Source organism: Elaeis guineensis, chromosome 16 (assembly GCF_000442705.2).
Source record: "Elaeis guineensis isolate ETL-2024a chromosome 16, EG11, whole genome shotgun sequence".
In the NCBI taxonomy this organism is placed as follows: Eukaryota; Viridiplantae; Streptophyta; class Magnoliopsida; order Arecales; family Arecaceae; genus Elaeis; species Elaeis guineensis.
Genome location: NC_026008.2, coordinates 47,859,750 through 47,882,133, shown reverse-complemented (window position 1 = coordinate 47,882,133; position 22,384 = coordinate 47,859,750). Strand labels below are relative to the sequence as shown.

The following is a 22,384-nucleotide window of genomic DNA, read 5'->3' as shown; positions in this document are numbered from 1 at the left end:
TAAATTCTAAACCTTGAACCCCAAACCCTAAACCCTAAACCCTAAACCCAAAACTCCAAAGCCCTAAACCCCAAACCCTAAATCCCAAATCCCAAATCTCAAACCCTAAACCCTAAATCCTAAAACTCTACATTCTAAATCCTAAAATCTTTAATTTTAAATCCCAAATGCCAAACTCGAAACCCCCAGCCTCAAACCACTAAAACCCAAACCCCTAAACCCCAAATTTTAAAGTTGCAAATCCCAAATCCTAAATCCTAAACCTTAAATCCAAACCCCTAAACCCCAAATCCTCAAATTAGAAACCCCAAACCCTATATCCCAAACCTCAAATCCAAATCCGAAACCCTAAATCCAAAATCCTAAACCTGAAACCCTAAACCTGAAATTCCAAACTTGAAACCCCAAATTCAAAACCCAAATCCAAAACCCAAAATCCAAAACCATAAACCCTAAAGACAAAACCCTAAACTCAGAATCATAAACCTCAAACCCTAAATCTTAAATCCCAAACTCTAAATCCTAAACTCTTAACCCCAAATTCCTAAACCATAAATCCTAAAATCCTAAACCCCAAACCCTAAATCCTAAACCCCAAACCTTAAACCCTAAATCCCAAATCCTAAATCCCAAAACCCTAAACCCTAAATCATCTCTAAAGTGAGGATGATTTTTCTCCAAGAGTAATTGAATTATAACAGATGTATGGTGTTCAATAGAATTGTTTAATACAAGTAAATAAAACAAGAGGGTAAGCTTTTGAGCATTGGTGTCAAATATTGGGTTCACATTCTGGTTCACTGATATTTTTCCATTCTAGTTATTAAAAAGTAAAATATAATATAAAAAGGAAAACAAGGCATCCAAGAACCATCACAAGTTCTTTGGATTGGTTCCCCACCCTCTACAGGGCAGGCAACGCATTTGGACTAAATCATTGCTGTTGCTGTTAGGCTTGTCCAAAATGCATTAGAATTTCGCCTGCCTCAGCTTCAAAGCTTCGGGTCCACACCCCATGCCAAGTTTCGTTGCTATTTCACGTGGGTTAACATGATTTCAGGGAGTAGATCAGTAAATATCCTTTCAAATTATTTTGTCAGCCACTTTTATAGCTCCCTTACTTTTATCTTCTAATCATATCAAATAAAAAAAAAAAAAAAGGCACCTTCTAGCTATATCAGAGGGCTTGATTGTCTCCTATGGTAATCCATACAGTCAAGGTGCACAGCAACAAATCATTCATTTTTGTAATCATTGAGAGTCGGATTTCCTCTATTTTCCCAATAGCTTACTACATGACAGCAACATGTCTCGGTACAAATGATACAGAGGTAAAGAGTGCCCATAAGCCGTGGACAACAAAGCGATGCAATGCAAGTGCTGCGGCAGTCACAAAGATTGTGAAGGAACTCCAACACAACCGGAGCATCAATATGGGTTCTCCTCTTACATCGTGCAGTACCTTGTAAAGTATTACTTTCATACGGCGGTCACTGAGGACTTTCTGCAAGACAGGTGGAGAAGGTGCAGGAGGCAGGTCCATTTCCCTCCCTCGCTGTCCTTTCACTACAATGGCTTGATGATCATGCCGGCCTATTGCTTCATTCCATCCAATAGCCTTAATCATCCAGTGGCAGATTATATCAGCAAGAGCCCAACTGAGGTGTCGACGGAAAAGGTTGCATCTTTAGAAACCATAGCTCCAGTTAAAGATGTTGCATCCTGTTCAATGGAAGAAGCACCAGGTTAGTCTAAGCCGCCTCCAATACCTGATTAACAAATGCATTACACACAATGCTGACAACTTGCATGGCTACAGACAAGTGACCAGCAACCTTAGACTTCCTATTTCTGAAAATAGTAAGATCGACGATGGCAAAGCTGTCAATAATTTACATGGATCTTTTACAAGAATGCCTGATGCCCTCTACCTCTGACATAATTTGCTTACTGAACTACCAACTCATCAACTTTATCGTCACTTGCATTCTATAGATGATTCTTTGGAATATAAAAGATACTGGAACTTTTCATGTTTGCGGATGTCAGTACACTTCATCTGGACGGTAGAATTTTAAATTTTATATATCTTTTATGGTTCTATCAAACATGTTACAACCAGTCAATTCACACTTCAGAAAAACAGACTGCATATTTAATTTAAGTAAATACCATGCTGTGGTCTTCATTGTTTGCCCTTGTCAGAGCTCTTTCCCATGTAATCCCTTTCTTATTTGCATTTTGAAGTTTATATATGCATGCATACCGGTTTCAGGCTTATGTGTTATAGGCTATAAAATGTAATTGTAGGGGAAGGAAACAGAACAACAACATTCAGATAAAATCTGACAAATCTGATTTCAAAGCTTGCAAACTCTGACAGCAGTGACTAACATAGACGTGTGGTCATGTATAGGTCACAACACATACATACCGCAGTCATCAGAAGTCTTCTTAGCACGGTACCATCCTTTGATGGTAAGAGCTGCAAGATTAGATTTGCAACTTCAAAGACCCCATCCTGTACATTTTGACTGTATGCGGAGGATTTGCAGGTGACTAATATGTTATGCACATTTGTACCATTTCTGCATGCAGCACATAGGATACAAGTAAGTTCCTGGCTTGTAAGAATAAAATCAAGGTGAAACAAAAACAAGATATCTAATATTATGATCAAGTAAGATCAGTAAAAGAAGTCTCCCAACTCTTTTCTTGAGAAATCCATACAAGAAGTAACATATAATCAAAATGTTATATGTGCGATGGTCGTCAAAGTATCTCTGTGAAGATCTTGATACTTTTGTGGAAAAGAAATTAATGCAGCTTTGATCCCTAAAATATTTTCCCAGAAACTTTTCAGTTAAGAGGAAAAAACTAAAGATTTTTCCTCTAACAATGACAGAGTATCATACTGTTCTTTAATTTGGCTCTTTAGCATATAATTTTCCTGAAAGATGCAGTCCCACATCCGATTTGTCTTTTTTCTATTTCTTCTTGAACTTCTCAAATCCAGCGTTATTTTGAGCATTGCTACCCAGTTGCACATCAAACTGTTACCAATGACAGTATGCTCTATTTCCTATCAATCCAGACTTAGTAGCAGCACCTGTTTTGCCTATATTCGACCAAAAAAATTCTACATAAGTTTGGTGCTAGGATGACATCTGGCTATCAGGGTAATTGAACCTTAACACATAACTTAAAGATGGGATTAGGCTTGCAAGTGGAGGACGAGGAGCTGACTATGATAGAGTATCCTATGCAAGTAAACAAGGCAGTGAGATGTCTAGGAATAAGTACTAATTTTTTGTGTACATAATCTTCAAAGTCTTGTGCTTAAACTTGTTCGGAGTAGAACTCTAGAATTCTAGTATCTCTAATTTGGATACCAAAGCCACCATGTCCTCAACATATTTCATCCTTAAAAGTAAGATTTGCTATGCCAGCACTGGAAGCCGGACCAATTAGCCAGCGGCATGGTTAGATACACCCCCATGCCGTTCGATAATGGGCCCAAACCGACATAGAGAGAGGGTGGAGGGAGAATGGGAGAGGAAGAGAGGGAGACTAGGAGAGGGGGACAAGGAAGGAGAGAGAAAGGGAGAGAGGGCCTCCAAAGACCGCCGGAGGGCAGCTGAGCTTGCTGCCCTGATACCGAGCTCGGTGAAAGCCAGAGGGCAAAGGGAGGGAAGGAGAGAGAGATGGAGAGGAGGCCGCTAGAGGCCTCTAGAGGGCTGGTGAGCCACCACACCACCACCGAGGCGAGTGGAGGCTGGAGGAAGGGCTCTGCCTTCTCCGGTTGAAACAGGGGCTTTTGTATTTTTTTTCTTGGATTTATCGAAACTTCACTATTTTTTCTTTCTTTTGGAGTGGTTTTCGATTGAAATCGGCAATCCTAAATCCTCCTCTGGCCTCAGTGGTGGCACAGTGGCCTCCACCGGCCCTCCGAAGGCCTCCGGTGATCTTCTCTCCCTTTTCTTCTCTTCCTCTGCCCTCATTCAGCTTCCACTAAGCTCGGCAGTGGTGCAGCAAGCTCGGCAGTTGTCCGATGGACTCCAAAGGCCCTCTCTTCCTCTCCTTCCCTGATTCTCTCTGTCTCTCTCTCTCTCACTCTTCCTCTCTTTCCTTCTCCCTCTCCCCTGCCTCGCCAATTTCTTGATTCGAATGCTGGAACTGTCCCGATTGGCCACTAGTATGGTTCAGGGCCATTCAGCAAATCATGCTTAAAAGTGAGCTTATTAGATAAAATGAATTGCAATAGCACATTATATTTTCATTTCTATAGTTGAAAACCTTCAATGCTAAGTTATCTTTAGCTATGGAAGCAGAAAAATGATAAAATCTATAGAAAGTTTATTGCTTTGTGCTAGTAAGTTGTCATTGAATTGAGAAGAACAATGATATATTCTTCCATGCGGTCTATTGAGAAAAATATCACAGCTTACCTTATTGAACCTACTCTCAGAAACAGCAAAATTTTTTTCCACTGAAATTCCCTCCTTTTGTTGAAGACAACCTGCATGGGCCGCAACAAAAATAGTAAGGCTACTTAATTTCTACGCAGAATATTTACCAGCAGAACATAAAGGTACAAAATTTTTCTAATTATGTACTCAGAATGAATCAATTTCAGTTGGAAGACTCAGTGAACTATGTCAACATAATATATATAGATGAACACTCATATCCCAATGCTCAGAGATCTAACCATTTCACCAACAAGGAACCACATCCATATACAAACAGCATGAGGTTAAGATACATCTTTTGAGCCGTATAAAACAGAAAAGAAAATATGACCAGCACTTTGAAACTTGCAACCAAGCCCCCTACTAACTCCAGAATTCTCTGTCCAGTTAATACCATAAGCTCAACCCATAGAATATCCCTTTCTGTTACTTTATTTAAGCATTCTAATATAGGTGTAGTGTCAGTACAGGAAGCATACCAAGTACTAGTTCCCTAATGGTATATAGTAAGATATTACCGGTACTGGTCGGTACTTAAAGTCTTAATATAGTGAATATTCAAGGTCATTAGGTTTCTTAAAGGAATATAAATTCATCTAAAAAGAGGATAACAAAAGCCTTCATCACTTCCATCAAAACTATGTCTACATTCTACTCCATTTTTTACATCATTAAACCTCTTACTTGTCCTCTTCAAGGAGACAAATATAAGTACATTCTTTCTTGATTCTTTTTAATGCATAAACCTGTAAGTACTTCATGTCATGACTCATGACATAGCTAAATCATTAAGCTATGGGCTTAAAACCTGCATCAACTACCACTGACTAAGGTCTTTTTTGAGAGAAAGGGAGGGATATCCAACCACACAACAGCCACTAACCAATGTCACATAATATGAGCCCCATCCTGCCATAACTTTAACGACCCATGCACTCCACATTCCAGAAGAGAGAGCGCAGATGCTTTTAACAAGCTCTTACCAGCTTTAGAAGTGTCTAGGTGCCCAATTCTCATCTTTTAGCATGTAACTATTAAATTATATATTATTGCAAACTCAAATATTCTATCTCCTACTATATTTCCATCACTAAATACTTCCCCAGAAGGTATCTTCATTTCCTATAAAATCTTCTCTGCCACATTATATCAAGTCTCTGTTTATTAGTATCATTCCATCTTGATGCTTCCTTCTCATCCCAATGATACATGTTATTTCTTTTTCTGGTGAAGTTTCTTCATATTTTTCGCACATTGTTTTTTCTTTTCATTCTGTAAAATTGCCTTTATGGTTAAACTCTAGTAACATTATCCAAATTTTCTGTATTTGTAATTATTAGGTATAAGTGATTATTTTCTGAAGCTATGCACCAAAACATACATAATGTAATATCTACATACCTGAAAAAAGGAGTGCTTTTTAAATAAGGATCACATTTCAAATCTATAGAATGCAGATGGCAAAGAAGTACAGAACATGGCAATGAAAAACATGAGCATTTTTACTGCATTGTCAAGCCACGTTAAAGTGAATGCTGAAAAGTGAAAACATTGTTATTTAATCAAAAAAAAAAAAAAAGTTCCCTGCGAAACGTCAATAAGGTGTGAAATAAAACCATACTTGGAGTAGTACAGGTAAAATACAATTGAAATATAACAATGAAAAGCAGAAACCCAAGTTAAACAAATCTGGAGGCACTCAACAGACAAAGGAAAAAGGTATACCGAGTATAAGATCCTCCTTGTAGAAGCTGAATTGTCATAAAGAAGTTTCTGGACAACATAAGGGTATGCAGCTTGAAATGTCTTAAAATTCTGGTCTGCAGCCAGAGCCAATCCTGATGATGTATGAACAATCTTATAAACATAATAATTTGGGTGTGCATGCCATGCACATGTATTCATGTGAGTGATCCATTTTTGCACTGTGCATGTCAACACGGGAATAGAATAAGCTAACCTTCCAGGGAAGCTAGAGAGCGCAAGACCAGTGTATAATACGGTGGCATACGGAATTGATACTTAAGTGCTATGGACCAAATTTTACCTAGAACCTGCAAAACATGGGTAACAGTTGGCCACCAGAACAGACAGATCTTTTTTCAAACAATTAATTAAAATCTGTGTTGTGTGATCTGATATCTAAATCAAGAATGAAAATGATTATGTTGGTTAAAAATATCAAATGAGTTATTATTGTTGCATAACAATCATCATATCAACATGCTGAAGTAACAGATCATCATTTCAAGATGAGTAGAGAAAAAAAAATAGAGGAATCAATCTCATGAGATCCTACAAGTGACAGAACACTATATAAATGAAGAAAAAATGCATAATAACATTAATATATAAGGACAATATAAAAATTCGTGAGTCATGATGTCAAGCTATTTTAAAGGATGATCAGAAAAAAAGAAAGTTTAAAAAAACAATATGAATTAAGAATACCAATTTAACATCATGCCAAAAAGGTATGACCATAAGTATAATTATCTCACGTAAATGATGAAAATAATTCTCATAGAAAGAAAAGACTGCACAGGGTTTCTGTGGATGTGGAAAATAGCTATGATAGAAAAGCCAAATGAACTTATTAGTTGGGTATCAGATAAAGGCATATTGAATATGTATCTTGATGAGATGTTTTCATGTAGGCGAAAGCAATGGCAAGTATAAGAGCTGCTTCTGCATAGATAAGGGTGTTTTCGTGGTCATAAGCCTTCACCAGTGGTGGACTTTAAGCCCCAACTTTTTATTTATGGCTACAGCCTTCCACGTGTACTCATCTTTGAATTTTGATATCCAAAAAAAATCGATTAGTGCATGTTGTTTCTAAATGTGTGTTAAAGTAGCAACAAATTTGAGTTTTAAAAGAATAAATGGGTATGATGGTTAAAACCTATTGTGACCAAAATAAGCACATGAAATCGAATTCAAGGAATAAATTAGTTTGGGGCCATGTGTTGGTTGATCCTCAAGCCAAAGTATTTTTGATTTCATTTCATGCAAAATGGGTTTCAGTAAAAATGGGTTAAAGCTAAATCTTTATTTTAAAGGTAGAATTTTTAGGAAAAAAAAGCATGATGTTTGGTGAAAAGGAAACTGTACTAGATAGTAAGTGCAGAAGTAACACATGCTATGGTGGTGTCTTGTATTTGGATGCTTGGTGCTGTAAAACCTTCCAAGCAGAGTTCGCTGTACCGGTACCGGGCAGCATGCCGGTGCCGGACCGGTACTGTACGGTACCGATGCCGTACCGTACCGACACATGGTGCGCTAAGACATACCGGTCCGTTATCAGTACACAATTTTTTTTTCGATTTTCAATTTTTTTTAGGGAGGGTTTTGAAGTTAATAATTGATAAATACAACCTCAAAATAGCATTATATTGCATATTATTGACATATTTGGGTTCAATTTGGAGTTAGGTTGCGGTACAAAGACTCTTGATCCAAAATTTCAAACATATATTTATTTACATTATATTTCAACTATGTCATCTTAAAACTAAAAAATATATATATAAAATACGCATTAAAATGTATCTAAATATTTAAGTACAAAGCATAATAATTGATATACGAACCTTAAAATGTACTCTGCATTTAATTTCTTGTCGAGTGTTTGTGACGCTCGTATATGTTTGGATCATCAACATAGTCTGAATAGACATCAGTCCACCCTCTAGCCAAGCTGCACCGTACTCTCGAATATTCATCATCTTATAAGGCATCCTCTCTGGATTGTAAGACATCTCAGACCTCTCGCTAAAACTCTGACTCTGAGAAGTATCCTCAGAATGATGGTACGGTTGTGGAGGAGCCCATCCAAATATATCAGTAGCAAAATCTGATCCGTAAGATGCTCTAGGCTGCATAGGGTAGTAACCACTAGAAGATGCCTCGGATGCACCATATGCATATGGATCATAAAGTGGCTGTGGATAATAAGATCCATAATGCGAGGATGATCCAAATAAATCCATGGACCCTACTCCACGTGCAAGATCATCCGCTGCTGCATCATGTGCTGACGACCTCTAGGAGCCCGTCGTTTATATGAAATCGGCTCCCCATGGTCTCTACCGACTCATCCACCATGATCCCTATTCTGTGTGACATGCGTAAACTGAGACTCACCGGTGAATCGAATATCATCCTGTGGCTGTATCTCATAAACGGTGGTCTCCTGTCCTCCAGTTCCTTTCTGATCATCAGATCCATGGCTACTACTACCAGTATCATCATCACTCTTCCTGGTGTCCGTATCTGAATCAGATAACTCCTGTACTCTCGAGAGTGGTACACGTACAACTGTCTTTTCTTTTTCCCCCTTGTGCCCCTCTGTGACTGAGTTTCCTGTGATTGGGAAGATGGATGCCTTCTTGCTGGCTGCCGGGAGGATCATTTATATATCTCTCGTTCGAATCTCTGGAAAGATGTATCAGACAGCGAGTCATATGATGAATGAGTCCCTTGTATCCCCTTAGGCTGTGATTGATCAGCTGGAACACTATGTAAAATATTTTTTTCTGTCCATTGTTCTGGATCCACCCTGATCTCCCTCACCACCACACTGGCTGATCGTGGAGGGGACCCTAGCTCAATAAGCTCTAACTCTTGCTGCTGACCTACAAGCCATCCGATGATCGGATCGTCATCCTCGTCGGCATAATCATCCAGCATTGGATCAGTGTACTTCAACTGAACTTCCTCCTGAATACATTTTAGCCTCAACCTCAGATTGTAGTGAACATATACAAGATCGTCGAGGTATTTTTGTATCAGACGATTTCTCTGTTTGCTGTGGATAAAGACGAAAGTGGATCAATTACGTTCACAGCCACTAGCAGAGACCGTCTGAGAAAGAATACGGACAGCCATATGTCTCAAATTTTCTGCTGACATTTCAAAATGAATCCACCATTCAGCTACAAAAGCAAAATTATATATCAAATTTGATGATATTATTAAGCAAAATTACATATCAATCTATATTGCTCATTATTAATATGTAATTTACCTGGATTCATCTACTTTTTGCTTACGACAGCTGATGGGACTCCAAAACTGTCTGATCCCTCTCTAAACTGTTTCATCTGAAACAAAATATATTTATTATTTATAAATATATCAGATCGAATTCAGTTGAATAATTACATCTATTTTAAACTAGCATACCTCTTGTAGACACAACGACGCGATTTCTGGATCAGACACCATCTTATATATGACATTGCAAAGAGCAACAAGAAGCTCGCTATCCATATCTATCCCCAAAATAGTATACTGAAATCTCGAATTCAAGTAATAAGCTGCAGATAAATTTCAAGACTGATTAAGCAGACTTTTATTTTCATGCTTCGAAAAAATATTTTAAAATATTCTTGAATCCAAACTTACCAGCTAGATGCAAATCTCTGCCCATCTGATAGTCCCAACGGTGCTCAATGATGTTAATGAATTCTTGAGCATGTTTGGGATCATTCTCACCGATCTGTTTCTTTGCCCTCTCTATCATGTAATATAGAAAGACCATCTGGGGGTATCTCTCGCTGTCCACCGCACGAAGCACCTCATATAAAGGCTTGATAGCCTTCACTACCTTCTCAGCCCACTGCCAAAATGACTGACTCGTCATCAAGTTCTCCATATGACTTCCATCAGTACCGGCCCTCATATATCTGCTCTCCTGCTACTCGGCACTGACAAACATCTGACGTAGGACTGCTTTCTTCTGAAGAAGACTATCAAATACTATATAGTTGGTAGCAAACCGTGTGATACCCGATCGTAAGATCTTCCCTCCAGTATACGTCCGCATCAATGAAAGAACCCATGTATGATTGTAGATGAATCTAGTAATGGTCTGAGCAATCTCCACTACCTGCTGCACCCTGCGAATCTTTCCGATATCCATCAATATAAGATCAATGCAATGTGCAGCACATGGGGTCCAGTATATCTGCGGTCGCTGCTCCATCAGCAACTCTCCGGCAGCCTTATATTGTGGTCCGTTATCTGTGATGACCTGCACGACATGCTGCTCACCCACTGAATTAATCACTTCCTCCATCAGATCAAGGATATATTTGGCATCATGCATCTTATCTGAAGCATCAATTAATTTATAAAAAAATATTTTTTTATTACAGTATGTCAAAACATTAATGATGCTCCACCTAGTAGGACCTGTCCAATCATCACACATCACTGTCAGACCGTATGCAAGCCATTTATTTTTGTAAGAAGCAATCCATCTCTGCAGATCCTCCTTGTTGTTGTCAAGAAGCTGACCATAGATGTCCTTAGGTCCTGGAGGATCTACACCCTGACCGGCAGCCTCTATGATTGAAATAGCAGATCGGTAGTAAAGATTGGCTGCTGCATTTGCTGGAATATGCCTGAAATAAAACCACGATCCAATAGCTCGCCACATATTCTTCTTCTTATCTTTTTTCAGCATACTGTCAATTCTCTGCTGCTTTGAATCTTTGCTGGGCAAAGCATGTGAATCCAAATCCTGAATACTGGCTCCTGCTGGAATATCTCTGGAGAACTTCCTCCTACTGCCAAAAGCTCCCAACAAAGAAGACATGCTGCGTCTGCTCCCTCTACCACTAGGCTCTCTGACTGAGGTGTCCTCCTTAACTCGAATTCTCCCCCACCAGTCGTTGATCCAGATCCTGATTCGTAGCATAATGGTCCGAATCGCTCTCTGTACTGGGCCATCTCCTCCTGTCGGTACTGATTCGCCAAGCTCGCCTGAATGACAGCCTCGATCTGTGCCTCATCATTTGGAGCAGAAGCCTCCTCTGACTCTCTAGAGTGATAAGAAGGTGGCTTTGCAGCTCGACGGTCTACTTTGATCTTTTTCTGCTTTGCCCTTTCCTTCACTGCTTTCGAACAACAAAGTGATTTTTCATCATCGGATCTCTAGGGAACATTTTCGACACATGGACACATCAAGATAACCACCAGTCAGATGTTGCTTCAACCTAGTCACTCCTCCTCCCTTGAACTCTGTGTTGCACTATTTGCATCTCCAATGATGCCGAGCCGAGAGTATCTCACCATGATCCCAACCGATGTCACGCTCTGGATCTTTCTTCTTACTCATTTCTGCAGGTATAACAAAATACTAATTATTTTGAATTAACTGTAATATAACACTAATTACATATATTTTTTATTTGATAATATTTTTTATTATTTAAATATTTACAAAAAAAAATTCAAAAAAATCTCAAGTTAGATTCAAATATTTCAATTGTTTTGAATCATTCTAAACATTATTCTTAATTTCAAAACTAACTCTGATTTTTTATTTTTTTATTTTTTTAATAATTTTTATATAAATAAATATATACTATAAAATAGCTGATTAATTAAAGTGAACAAACGTCATGCTCTAAATTTTTTTTTTATAAATATATGCAAGTATAACAAAACACGATAGTTTAATGATAATTAAAATAATTATATATAATTTTAAAATAATTTTAATAATTATTTTAAAACTTATAAATTCAAAATAAATATATTATATTTTTAAATTAACTAAAGTATAACACTATTTTTATATATTTTTTATTTTATAATTAATTTTTTTTAATTTAAATAATTAAAAAAATATTTTTTTAATTTTAAATATTTGAAAAAAAAATTAAAATTAGATTTAAGTAGCTTGAATCATTCTAAACATGATTCCCAAACTCTGATTTTTTTTTTAAATTTAATTTTTTTATTAATTTTTAAATGAATAAATATATAAAAATATTTTAAAATTTTATAATTAATGAAAATTAACAATTTTGATGTCATCGTGTAAATCTTTCAAAGATCTATCACATATAATTAAATCATACCAAAATCACAAGATTTTGGCATGATTTTCTCTTATTTTCATTCTTTCTCATTCTTATCCTATTTTTAATGACAAAAATAAAAAAAAAATATTTACTAAGAAAATAACATATTATCTTACCTCCGACCAAAGATCAGCCTCTCCTCGAACCACTCCTGCAATTTGATAGAGTTTTTTTCTTTTTTTCTAATTTTTCGAAGGTCTCAACGATTTCGTTGAGACCTTCATATGCTTCGAGAGTTCTCTGAGATTTCTCAGAGAACTCTAACGCCTCTCAGCCATTTAAAAACTTTCCGACCCCACCACCCTCCCCCTCTCCCCCCTCCCAACTTTTTTCACGTAAGGGATGTCGGCACGGTTCGGTTCACGCCGAACTGGTACCGAACTGACCATACCATCTGGTTTTGGGCTGTATGGACGCGAACCGGATGGTTCGGGGGGATTTTTCGAAAAAAATGTCCGAACCGGACAAGTAAGATGCCGGTCCGGCTTGGTACGCCACGTACGGACGGTTCGGCCCGGTACGGCGAACCATGCTTCCAAAGATGTTATCATCCTTATCACTATAATATTCTAATACATGTTTGATCTGAACCAGCGAATTATGTCATATATTCTTGTTTCTTTTAGCCTTCCAGTGTTAACTAAAAAGACCTACAACAGTGTCATGCTGTTTTAGTCTAATTCATGATTCCAGTCCAGAATCTAATGTCCTTGTAAATGCACTTTCAGAACCTTGATTAATATGAATAGTAAGACTACCTGACATTCCTTCCTAGCATAGTGATAATAATTCAGATGAACCACAAGAACAAGAAAATAACAGATCTAGTGTGGGGCTGGTCTTCACTTATGCCTGGCTATCTAAATCCAACCATCGTGATTGGGGAAGTGTGAGATTATATTTTGTTGCTAAGAAAATTTAAAACAACTTATACAAGTAACATTTAGGTCAAATACTCACCCTACTAAACTTGATGTCAGGTATTCCATCATTGAAGACAACCTCATCCAAAGCCTCTTCCAAATCCTAAGACATTATTTAAGCAAAGGCAAGAAAATACATTAAGCATATATTTTCATAAAAACTACAGAGGAATGGTCAAATAAAGTATGGTATGATGCAGATCATTTCCACAACTGTTTGTCTGCATTATTATCTGGAGCACACTACCGTGCTGATCTTGGTGCTGCATTCAGCCTACATCTATTGTATGTTCCTCCAAAAGTCATTACAGTTTGTATGGTACCTTATCGGAATTTAATTTAATCATTTGCTAATTTTTCCAGGAGTATTCCACAGGATTCCTCACCACAGACCTTTTAACCATCATTGCTACATAAAATTAAGACATCCTCAGATCATATAGTTAATGATCAGTAATTGAAATTCACTTCATAAGCAATCTATAACCAAATTAAGAGAAATATTATGTTTTCTAAGAGCTGATGCCAACAAAGGCATTCCATCATCATCATGCAAGCCTTTTCCCATCAATGCCAGCTACAGATCACAGCTCTGATTAAAGAACACTCTGTAAAATCAGAAGAAATTGGAAAGCTCATTCGTATCTCTCTTGCTGCTAAGGTTTCTATATATGTGTGCAAGCAAAAAATAAGCCGATTTTAAGCTTTATGTCATCTTCTCGACCAAAACACACAATTATCTCAGTGAATCCATAAAAAAGAGCAGACTTCATATTCAGGTCTTTTATCTTGTTGAACTTCTTTTAGGGCCTTTTTCTCCCACTTTAGATGATTTCAGTTTAATATTATAGTTTCCCATTTAGTTCACTTCCTCTTGTTCTTTAATTTGTCCCTCTTTTATCATATTCATACCACTTACCACAAGCCGCATGTAAGCACATGTTACAACAAACTGGTCTTTTTTAGCACCTTGCTCAGATGTTCAGTTAAAAATATGAAAAAATAAATTTGGTAATGAATTAAATACCATTTTCACACGACGTAGATTGGTTCCTGGCCTAGCAATATCCATCTCGGTCAGATCATAAACAAGCGCACCCCAGTCTCCATTTACTATGTGCATTATGGAAGCAAGCATAGCAAGCTGATGTTTCTTCTCCATCCGACAAAGCAAACCAAAATCAAGAAACCTAAAAAGTTAGGTAAATATTAACAATGCAGACTTCTTAAAGAAAGAGAGAAAACATAAAAAACAATTTCACGTAGAAACAAAGGAGCACAAATATAGTCTTTCCAATGAACTACTATATCTTTTGGCAGCCAAAGTAAAACTTATCTTGTGCATATAAATATGATGCAACTCAAGGGATCACCCAAGGTTCGCCGACCCAGAACTGGACACAATCCACCGCCGATGGTACGGTTCGATATGCCCCTGTACCAGGCCCAAACCGACATAGCAAAAAAAGTGGAGAAGAGGGAGAACCACAGAGGAAAAGAGATAGAGAGGGTAGGGAGGGAAGAAGAGGAAGAGGCCGGCCACCGCAGTGGCCGTCGGAGGGCCGTAAATGACCATAGTGCATAGAAGAGTGTGAACCGGAGAAAGGAAGAGAGAGAGAGGGAAGGAGAGGGAGAGCCGATCATGGCCAGTGGTGGCCATTGGAGGGTCGAGGAGCCCCCGGGAGAACCCTCCACCTTTGTTTGATCGAAATAAGGGTGAGTCGTCTTTGTTTTGGTCATGAAATTATGATCGATTTATTTTTTTCACTGCTTTATAATGAAGCTGACAACTAGATTGAAATGAAAAAAAATAAATCGATCATGATTTTGTGATCAAAACATAGGCAAGTTACCCATATTTCAACCGAATGGAGGGCGAGGACTCTCCGGGGACCTCCTCGGCCCTCCAGTGGCCACCATAGGCCACGGCCGACTGTCCCCCCTTCTTCCCTCTCTCTCTCTTTTTCTCTCTCTGGTTCACCCTCTCCCACACCTCATGATCATCCATGGCCCTCTGGCCACCTCCAACAACCTCCCTAGCCTTTTCCTCTCCTTCCCTGTCCCTCTCCCTCTCTCTCCTTTCCTACAGTATTTCGAATTCTTCGCTAGAACCATACTAGTAAGATGCCGGTATAGTTCGGTATGCCCCAAACTACTTGGCTTAGATCAGTTCAGTGAACCATAAGATCACCATTACTTTTATTTCACAAATAAAACTAAGAATTGAAAAACTCATGAATGAAACAAGTTTGTCATACCCAATACATCCTTCAGGTGTATAACGCAAGTTCCCAGGATGTGGATCCGCATGTAATAGGCCTGTATCAAAAAGTTGAACTAGTGTAGCTTCCACTCCTTTATTAACCTTAAATTAACACAAACATGAAATAACATGGTTATTGGGTTGCATAGATAAATTAATTGATCAGAATCCATCTTCCAAAATTTAACACAACTAATAGATATATTGGGTTTGAAGAAGAATGTCAGTATTAAGAAAGTATAATCTAGACTGGATATTAACATCTTGGTTTCATCATTTTCAACTCAACTAAATGGAATATGTATGCTTTATTTTAGACTAAGTAAAACTGAAATTAATAAAAATCATTATTCAGTTACATATTATCCAAACCTATATGAGAATTTTATATCACACAGACTTTCTAAAATAGCCCAAACTTGATCCAGACTTCCATTCCACTGGTTTGAACTTTTGACTTCTAAAGATGCGGGTCGTATATGTTAGGCCATCCTAGTATACGATGACCAGGAATAGAATCACTGAGAAAATGAGTTTAGACATAATATGGTTATGTAATATTTGTTTCCAAACAACTCTATGAATGTTAGATCTATGGAAACACATATGGGTTCAGGGAAGGGATCTCTGGGTTCATCAGCTGTCAACGGTCAAACTTTGGTAGAATGTCAACTAGGATGGCATGGCTGAGCCCCAGTTCTCAGGGTTGATTTATTCCCTCTATCAAGCCTACTCAGATCAGAATCTAACTTTAGTACTCTCTTTGCCAATCTGGCTTTAAGAAAAATTCATGGTCAATGCAAGGTGAATGATACCATTCATCAAGCCATTTCTGGCCTCAAACCCTAATCAGGAACAGGGGTACTCCACTAATAGGGGACAACTGCACTGCACCTGACTGAGGAACCTTGATTAAGAAACAGAGAAATTATATGACGGCTATGCTCGTTTGGATTGTACTATCTAATTTGAGTAAAATGGAGATTGATTTAAAAATACAAAAATAGATATTGTCTTTTGATTTTATCTCCTAAGAATCTACAACAAGAAAATGCATGATTTCCTAACCAGATTCACTATAAGAACTGAGAAGAGTTAGATGGAAGTGCTCATAAGCAGAGCATGACAAAATAGTAGCACCTACATTTGCAAAGTCACTCTCTTTCAGTAATAAAATACATGGTGTCATCTTGCCGCCCTTACCATCAAAAGAAAAAAATTGTGAAGTCATTTAGCAACCCACGCATATCCATGCATGCAATGAGAAAGGGTACAAATTTGAAGCCATCCCATACAAAAGTTGGACCCATGTACTTGAGTAAAATTGAAAGATCCATTGCAATTAATCAACAATTAACAATCTGACTCTGAACTCTGAGACAGGACTTAAATGGCACACATTCTTTGTTTCAAGATTGAAATGAATGTATAACTTCTAGAACAACGAGTTTTCAAATATTGCAAAAGTAACTATTCTTGAATTCATTAAAAAATTACACATATCATAAAGTTTAGCAGTTAAAAAGGAATAAACATGAAGTTAAAGATGAAATTTGAAGTTCAACAAGTGAAGTATGTATATCTTACTCCATCTTTCTAGAAATTTTTACACATTGACTGGAAAAATGAAAATAAGGCAAGGAAGAATTTTTCTAAAAGGCAAAAAAAAAAAAAAAAAAAAAAAAGTATATTGGAGGGCATAAAATATAAGTTGATGGATACTGCAAATATAAATAGGGAAAAAAGAAGGTCTTCTTCATCTGAGGTTTCAGGTTTAAAATTTTTTAGTCTGGATCAAGGCCAAATAACACAACTAGAAGAGGAAAAAGACATAAATAAATTGTAGAATAAGGAATGCCATACCGATAGGTGATATGTACCAGTGCGTACCGACCATAAACTGAACTAGTACACAGTATTGGGGGCATACTGTGTGTCAGTATGCCTAATCGGCCCCTGTACCAGGTGTACAGACAGTAATAGATTGGTACTACTACGGGTTCCAATATTGAGACAACATACCTTGTTGCAGAATATAGGATGATAAGGATTTTAATTTTATCTTTAATAAAAAGCAAACAAAAGCTTCATTTGATCTGAAAATTAAAAGCCCATGTGTTTTAGATGCAACTAAGAAAGTCAGATGAAAATTAAAAGTCAATGCATTTTAGATGCAACTAAGCAAGTCAGCAAACTAAGTTCAGATGACCCTAAAAAATTCAGGTTCTGAGACCTACTATGTTGACTTTTCGAAGATAGTTGGAAGTACATTGTATATATACTCTTCTTATGAAAGAAGATGGCAAAAGAACACCACCATTTGACTTATATACATGACGGGGCATAAGCATGGATAAAATCATGGCATGCTGATGCCAGTCATGCTCATGGTGACAGGATATCACACACATGAACACAATTCTGTGAACATATATCTGCTATAGAAATAAAGAAAGTAGTTAAACTAGTAATCAGTGCATACCAGATCAAGAATGCATGTTTTGGCCTCCAATCTTATCCTCTCTGAGTATTTATTACCTCCTTGACCAAATCCCCTTGATAGCAGAAGTAAGTTATTTGGATTTTCACCAATCATCCACTCCATTGTTAAAACTCTCTTTCTGGTTAATTTTCTAAGAACTTTTGGAACTGATATAAATGAATATTGGGAATGAGCTTCCTGTAGAACATAGATATGATAATCATGAGGGAGAGCGGGGAACATAATATACTTAAAATCTAGAAAAAATCATTAGTGGAAAAAAAAGGCTAATGATACTGAAACCTAGAAATAATCATTAGCATATAAGTACCAAAAACTCAGAGGCATTTGCGGCTTCTTTCATGTAATCCAACTCGCCAGCTAAACCTTTGCCAAGCTCGTCAGCATATAGACTAAGGTCATTCTGTCTTTTTGCTATCTTCCTCAAAAATGTTAGCTGCATTAATTAAATTGAAAATTTATGACACCTTCCGAAAGGAATAACAATCCTGACATAGTTTGTGCTTTCTCTTTAAATTTCCAACCAAAAAAAATGTTTCAGATATTCCAGTTGCACCAATGAAGGACACACTATATGGGAGAAAGCTGGCAGAACTTATCAATGAGGCAGACTTTTCCAGATGTGCAAAGCAAATATTCTTGCAATTTTGTATCTAGCTGAGCTAATTAAATTAAAGTACTAAGCAGCATTCCCAGAAGAATTACAACACGAAGATCAGTTTCTAGTTTCTTTGAATACAACACCAACAAAGTATTGCAACTACAATGCTTTGAGTAGAATGATTTATGCAGATCATAAGAATATGTGAAACAACATCTAGAAAAGGATGGCTTCTTGAAGAGAAGCTGTCAGTACTCATCAATGAGGCAGCTTTCTAGATATATAAAAAAATTTTATTCATTCAAGGATTGACAAATTGTGCTAAACCAATCAATTCAGGTTGAACCGAACTAGACTAGTCGGTTACCATCATGGTTCAGCCCTTATATTCAAGGCAATCCACATTCAACGGTTCAGCCTGCAGCCCATTTGAGTTGGCTGGTTTGAGTCTTCAGCACTACTTATTCACTCTTTCCTCCCTCTCTCTCTCTCTCTCTCACTGAAGGATAGGGTTAGGGTTTAGAGGGCCCCTCCCCCTCCCCCCCCCCTCCTCTCTCTCTCTCTCTCTCTATCTTAGGGTTAGCATTTAGAGGCCTCCTCCCCCATCCTCCCTCCCTCTCTCTCTTCATCTCTCCTTCCCCCCTCTCCCCCTCTCTCTCCCTATTTTTGGTACACCCTAAAATGGCATAGTACAGACTTATACCATGCCGAATCAGTTGCCAACCAGTACGCCCTCTGGCAACTCCAAATTAGTGACAACAATCAACCTAAAGAGATGAATGTCATATCTTCCAAGGTCCTAAACCCATGCCAGCCTTCATTTTGCAGTTTGCACCAAACTGTTAGCAATCATTTGTTCTATCAGAACTCATTTAGTGCCATTAGATGCAGTAGTCATACATTATGTTGATCCCATATTTCAAATAACAAATGTCTGCAATCATTTGTTTCCTAATGCGGATAAACCAAAATAGTTTGAATAAACTACAGTCATATATAAGGGACAGGACAAGTTCCCTAATGGTATATAAGTCTTCCTTGCAAGGTTCCCAATCTCGATACAGGGTATCATAATGGTAAGTTACCACTTTGGTACAGTACAATATGCACCACGTTCCAAGTCAGATCCCAACCCCCATTTTTTCTCACTTTTTATAAAGGTGCCATTGGAAACCATACGGCAAGGGTCAGTACAGTATGATACGGTATTGTAAGCACCTCTGATTTCAAGTTGTACAGCGTGGTTCTACTTACTTTGGAACGGTATGAACCAATTCAACTCATATACCGAACCGAACCTCAATACCATACCGGTACAGTACCCGGACAATATGATACAGTTGGTATGGAGTAGTATGGTAGACCTTGCTCCCCAGTGTTGATCAACTGCTTCGAAATTACAATTTTTTTCTCAGTAATGACTTGTGCTAATTGAGCAATACTCTAAAGGAAGCCCACATTCTACAACACGATGAAGAATCTTTTTCACTATGAGGAAGCCCAGTTCCACAACATGATCAAGGACGTCCTATCTTTTGAATGAGCATCAGATATATAAGTCACAAAATGGCATACTGATGCAAGACAACCCTAGGGAACCTAATAATTAATGCCACACAAATATGATAAATCCTAACCCAGACCTATCAAAACTTGAGTGCTATGGATGTAAGTAATTGAAATATGATTCTATGTCACATTAAATAGCAATATGAAATTAAAATTAAGAAACTACCAGTCTTAGGACTCAAATTTCAACATATTTTAATGCAAAGGAGATGCTTCACACAGATGCCTAAATGCCTTTTACTGAAATCAAATTCAGACAATAGCTTGTCACAAGTGAAGCATATGATCTTCCAGCAGAAGTACTGCAAATTGTTAGAACTCTTTGAAGAATGTAAGCAATAGATCTTCATTCACGTAGGTGAATGTGCTGCAATCACCGTCCAGATCCATTCTTTCCTGTTTCTAACTTGTAGATCATGTACGACAGCCCAAGTTACTAGACTTTCTTTTTGGTTATAGTAATAATTGATGCCCAAGAACTAGATTTAGGATTTGCTCATTTACAGAAAGGTTTTCTAGAACTAAAGAAGGAGGGCTTACAGGTCTGCAGAAGTTGCAAATCTGATTGGACACATGAATCAGGTTTTAGACAGATCACGGCCAGAAACAGGTGTTAATTGATGACTGCAAAGCGACTACTCTGAGAGAATAGAAGTGTATTTGTTTTAGGATGCAATATGGCACAGATGAGGAGATAGAAGACAGCAAAAAGAAATGCGGCAAAAAGATATCTTCCAGAATGAAGCAAAAGAAAACAAACCAATCTCACACCGATTTGATAGGGAATCACCTTCTAGGGCCTCATACCCATATTTTAGGCCCCATATGTAGGGAAAAGATAAAGAGAACGTTGATTTCATTGATGAAAATTCTTCATGTAATGTTCATGAAAAATCCTAAAAGAATGAAGCCTTCAAAAGGCATTGCACTGTAGTATAACTATTCATGCTACATTATCATGTACACTGACCTGCCTCTTATTTAATTTTTAAAATGACGTCTTGACTTTTTAATCAAACATGTGACTAATCTAGTCACTTAATTCAGTCCTTTCAAACTATAAACTATACTCAACAAAACATGGGTAAAACAGAAAATGTAATTAACATAAAAAAACAGAGGAAACCAAGATACAAAACTTGACAAACACCAATGATATTCGATGATATTCACGAAGTTCCCATCATGTCACCAGGTCATCCCAGTCAATCAAAAGCTTCATATGTTTCTTTGCTTGACTTGTGTGGACTTGAAATCCATCATGATCCCCATCATGTCCCCTTATGAAAGACTTAGTAATCATGATCTTATAGAAAAACGAAGAACAAAAAAAGTGTCATACTGGCACATGTTAACCTTGACTTATTAATCAGAAAAAGTAATAAATATTGGTTTTATGCCACATAGTTAAACTAAAGTACTAGTTGGTAAGTAGAAGCTACATATACATGAAAGTGGAGTTTTGACTAACATTGCAATTTTGATATATGATTTAGGCAAATTGTTAGAACAATGCAAGTATTGCTTTAATAATAATTTTAAAAAAAAAAGGAAAAAAAAATTGAAGAGAACTATTTGAACAGAAAGAGAAAGAGCACAAAATTAAGCAAGTTATGAAGTCTACAATGCACATCAATACTGACCCCAAGACGTAAAATGTAGATATCTCGCATCATCACATGAAGCAAGTCTGGTCGCTGGACTTTTACAGCCACAACACTGCCATCAAGTGTACATCCTCGGTAGACCTAAGTTACAAGTTGCACAAGGTAGCTAAGCAAACTTCGAAGAGGTAACAACATCAAGAAGATAAGCTTATAAAAAAGTAATATGTCCTTTCTCCATTATGTTTTATAAGATGCTTTCCACTTGATCAACCTGCAGCTAATGTAGGTAAAACCCATCTCACTGCACACCCCCCCCACCTCAAAACCAACCCACACATGGCATATCTAACATTATATTTTCATTTACCTTTATTTGCTTCACAAAGATAACAGCCACTTCTGTTCAACACTGTTTGGCTGTGATCCCAGAGCTCAGGACAGCTAAAATAAAATGAAAACAGAAACCAGTGGCAATGGCCATAGTAAGGTAGCGGCAGCATACCAGCAGCAGCAGAAGCAATGATTGTAGCAGAGGCAAATGCAAGAAAGCAGGCAGCGGGAAGCAACAGAGA

The 22,384-nt window shown here is 37.5% G+C and overlaps 1 protein-coding gene and 1 pseudogene across 1 annotated transcript in view; both read right to left on the bottom strand.

Moving 5' to 3' along the window:
* Positions 1-1,221: 1,221 nt before the first annotated feature.
* Positions 1,222-22,384, bottom strand: part of LOC105033407 (uncharacterized) — a 28,248-nt gene continuing 7,085 nt past the window's right edge. The window contains 12 exon segments of the mRNA XM_073249885.1: positions 1,222-1,680; positions 1,683-1,722; positions 2,435-2,588; positions 4,449-4,519; positions 6,198-6,310; positions 6,433-6,526; positions 13,307-13,372; positions 14,297-14,459; positions 15,528-15,634; positions 18,015-18,212; positions 18,346-18,471; positions 21,849-21,953. Coding sequence (XP_073105986.1) covers positions 1,292-1,680; positions 1,683-1,722; positions 2,435-2,588; positions 4,449-4,519; positions 6,198-6,310; positions 6,433-6,526; positions 13,307-13,372; positions 14,297-14,459; positions 15,528-15,634; positions 18,015-18,212; positions 18,346-18,471; positions 21,849-21,953 — 1,626 coding nt within the window. The 3' untranslated portion in view covers positions 1,222-1,291.
* Positions 6,535-11,721, bottom strand: LOC140854293 (uncharacterized; annotated as a pseudogene).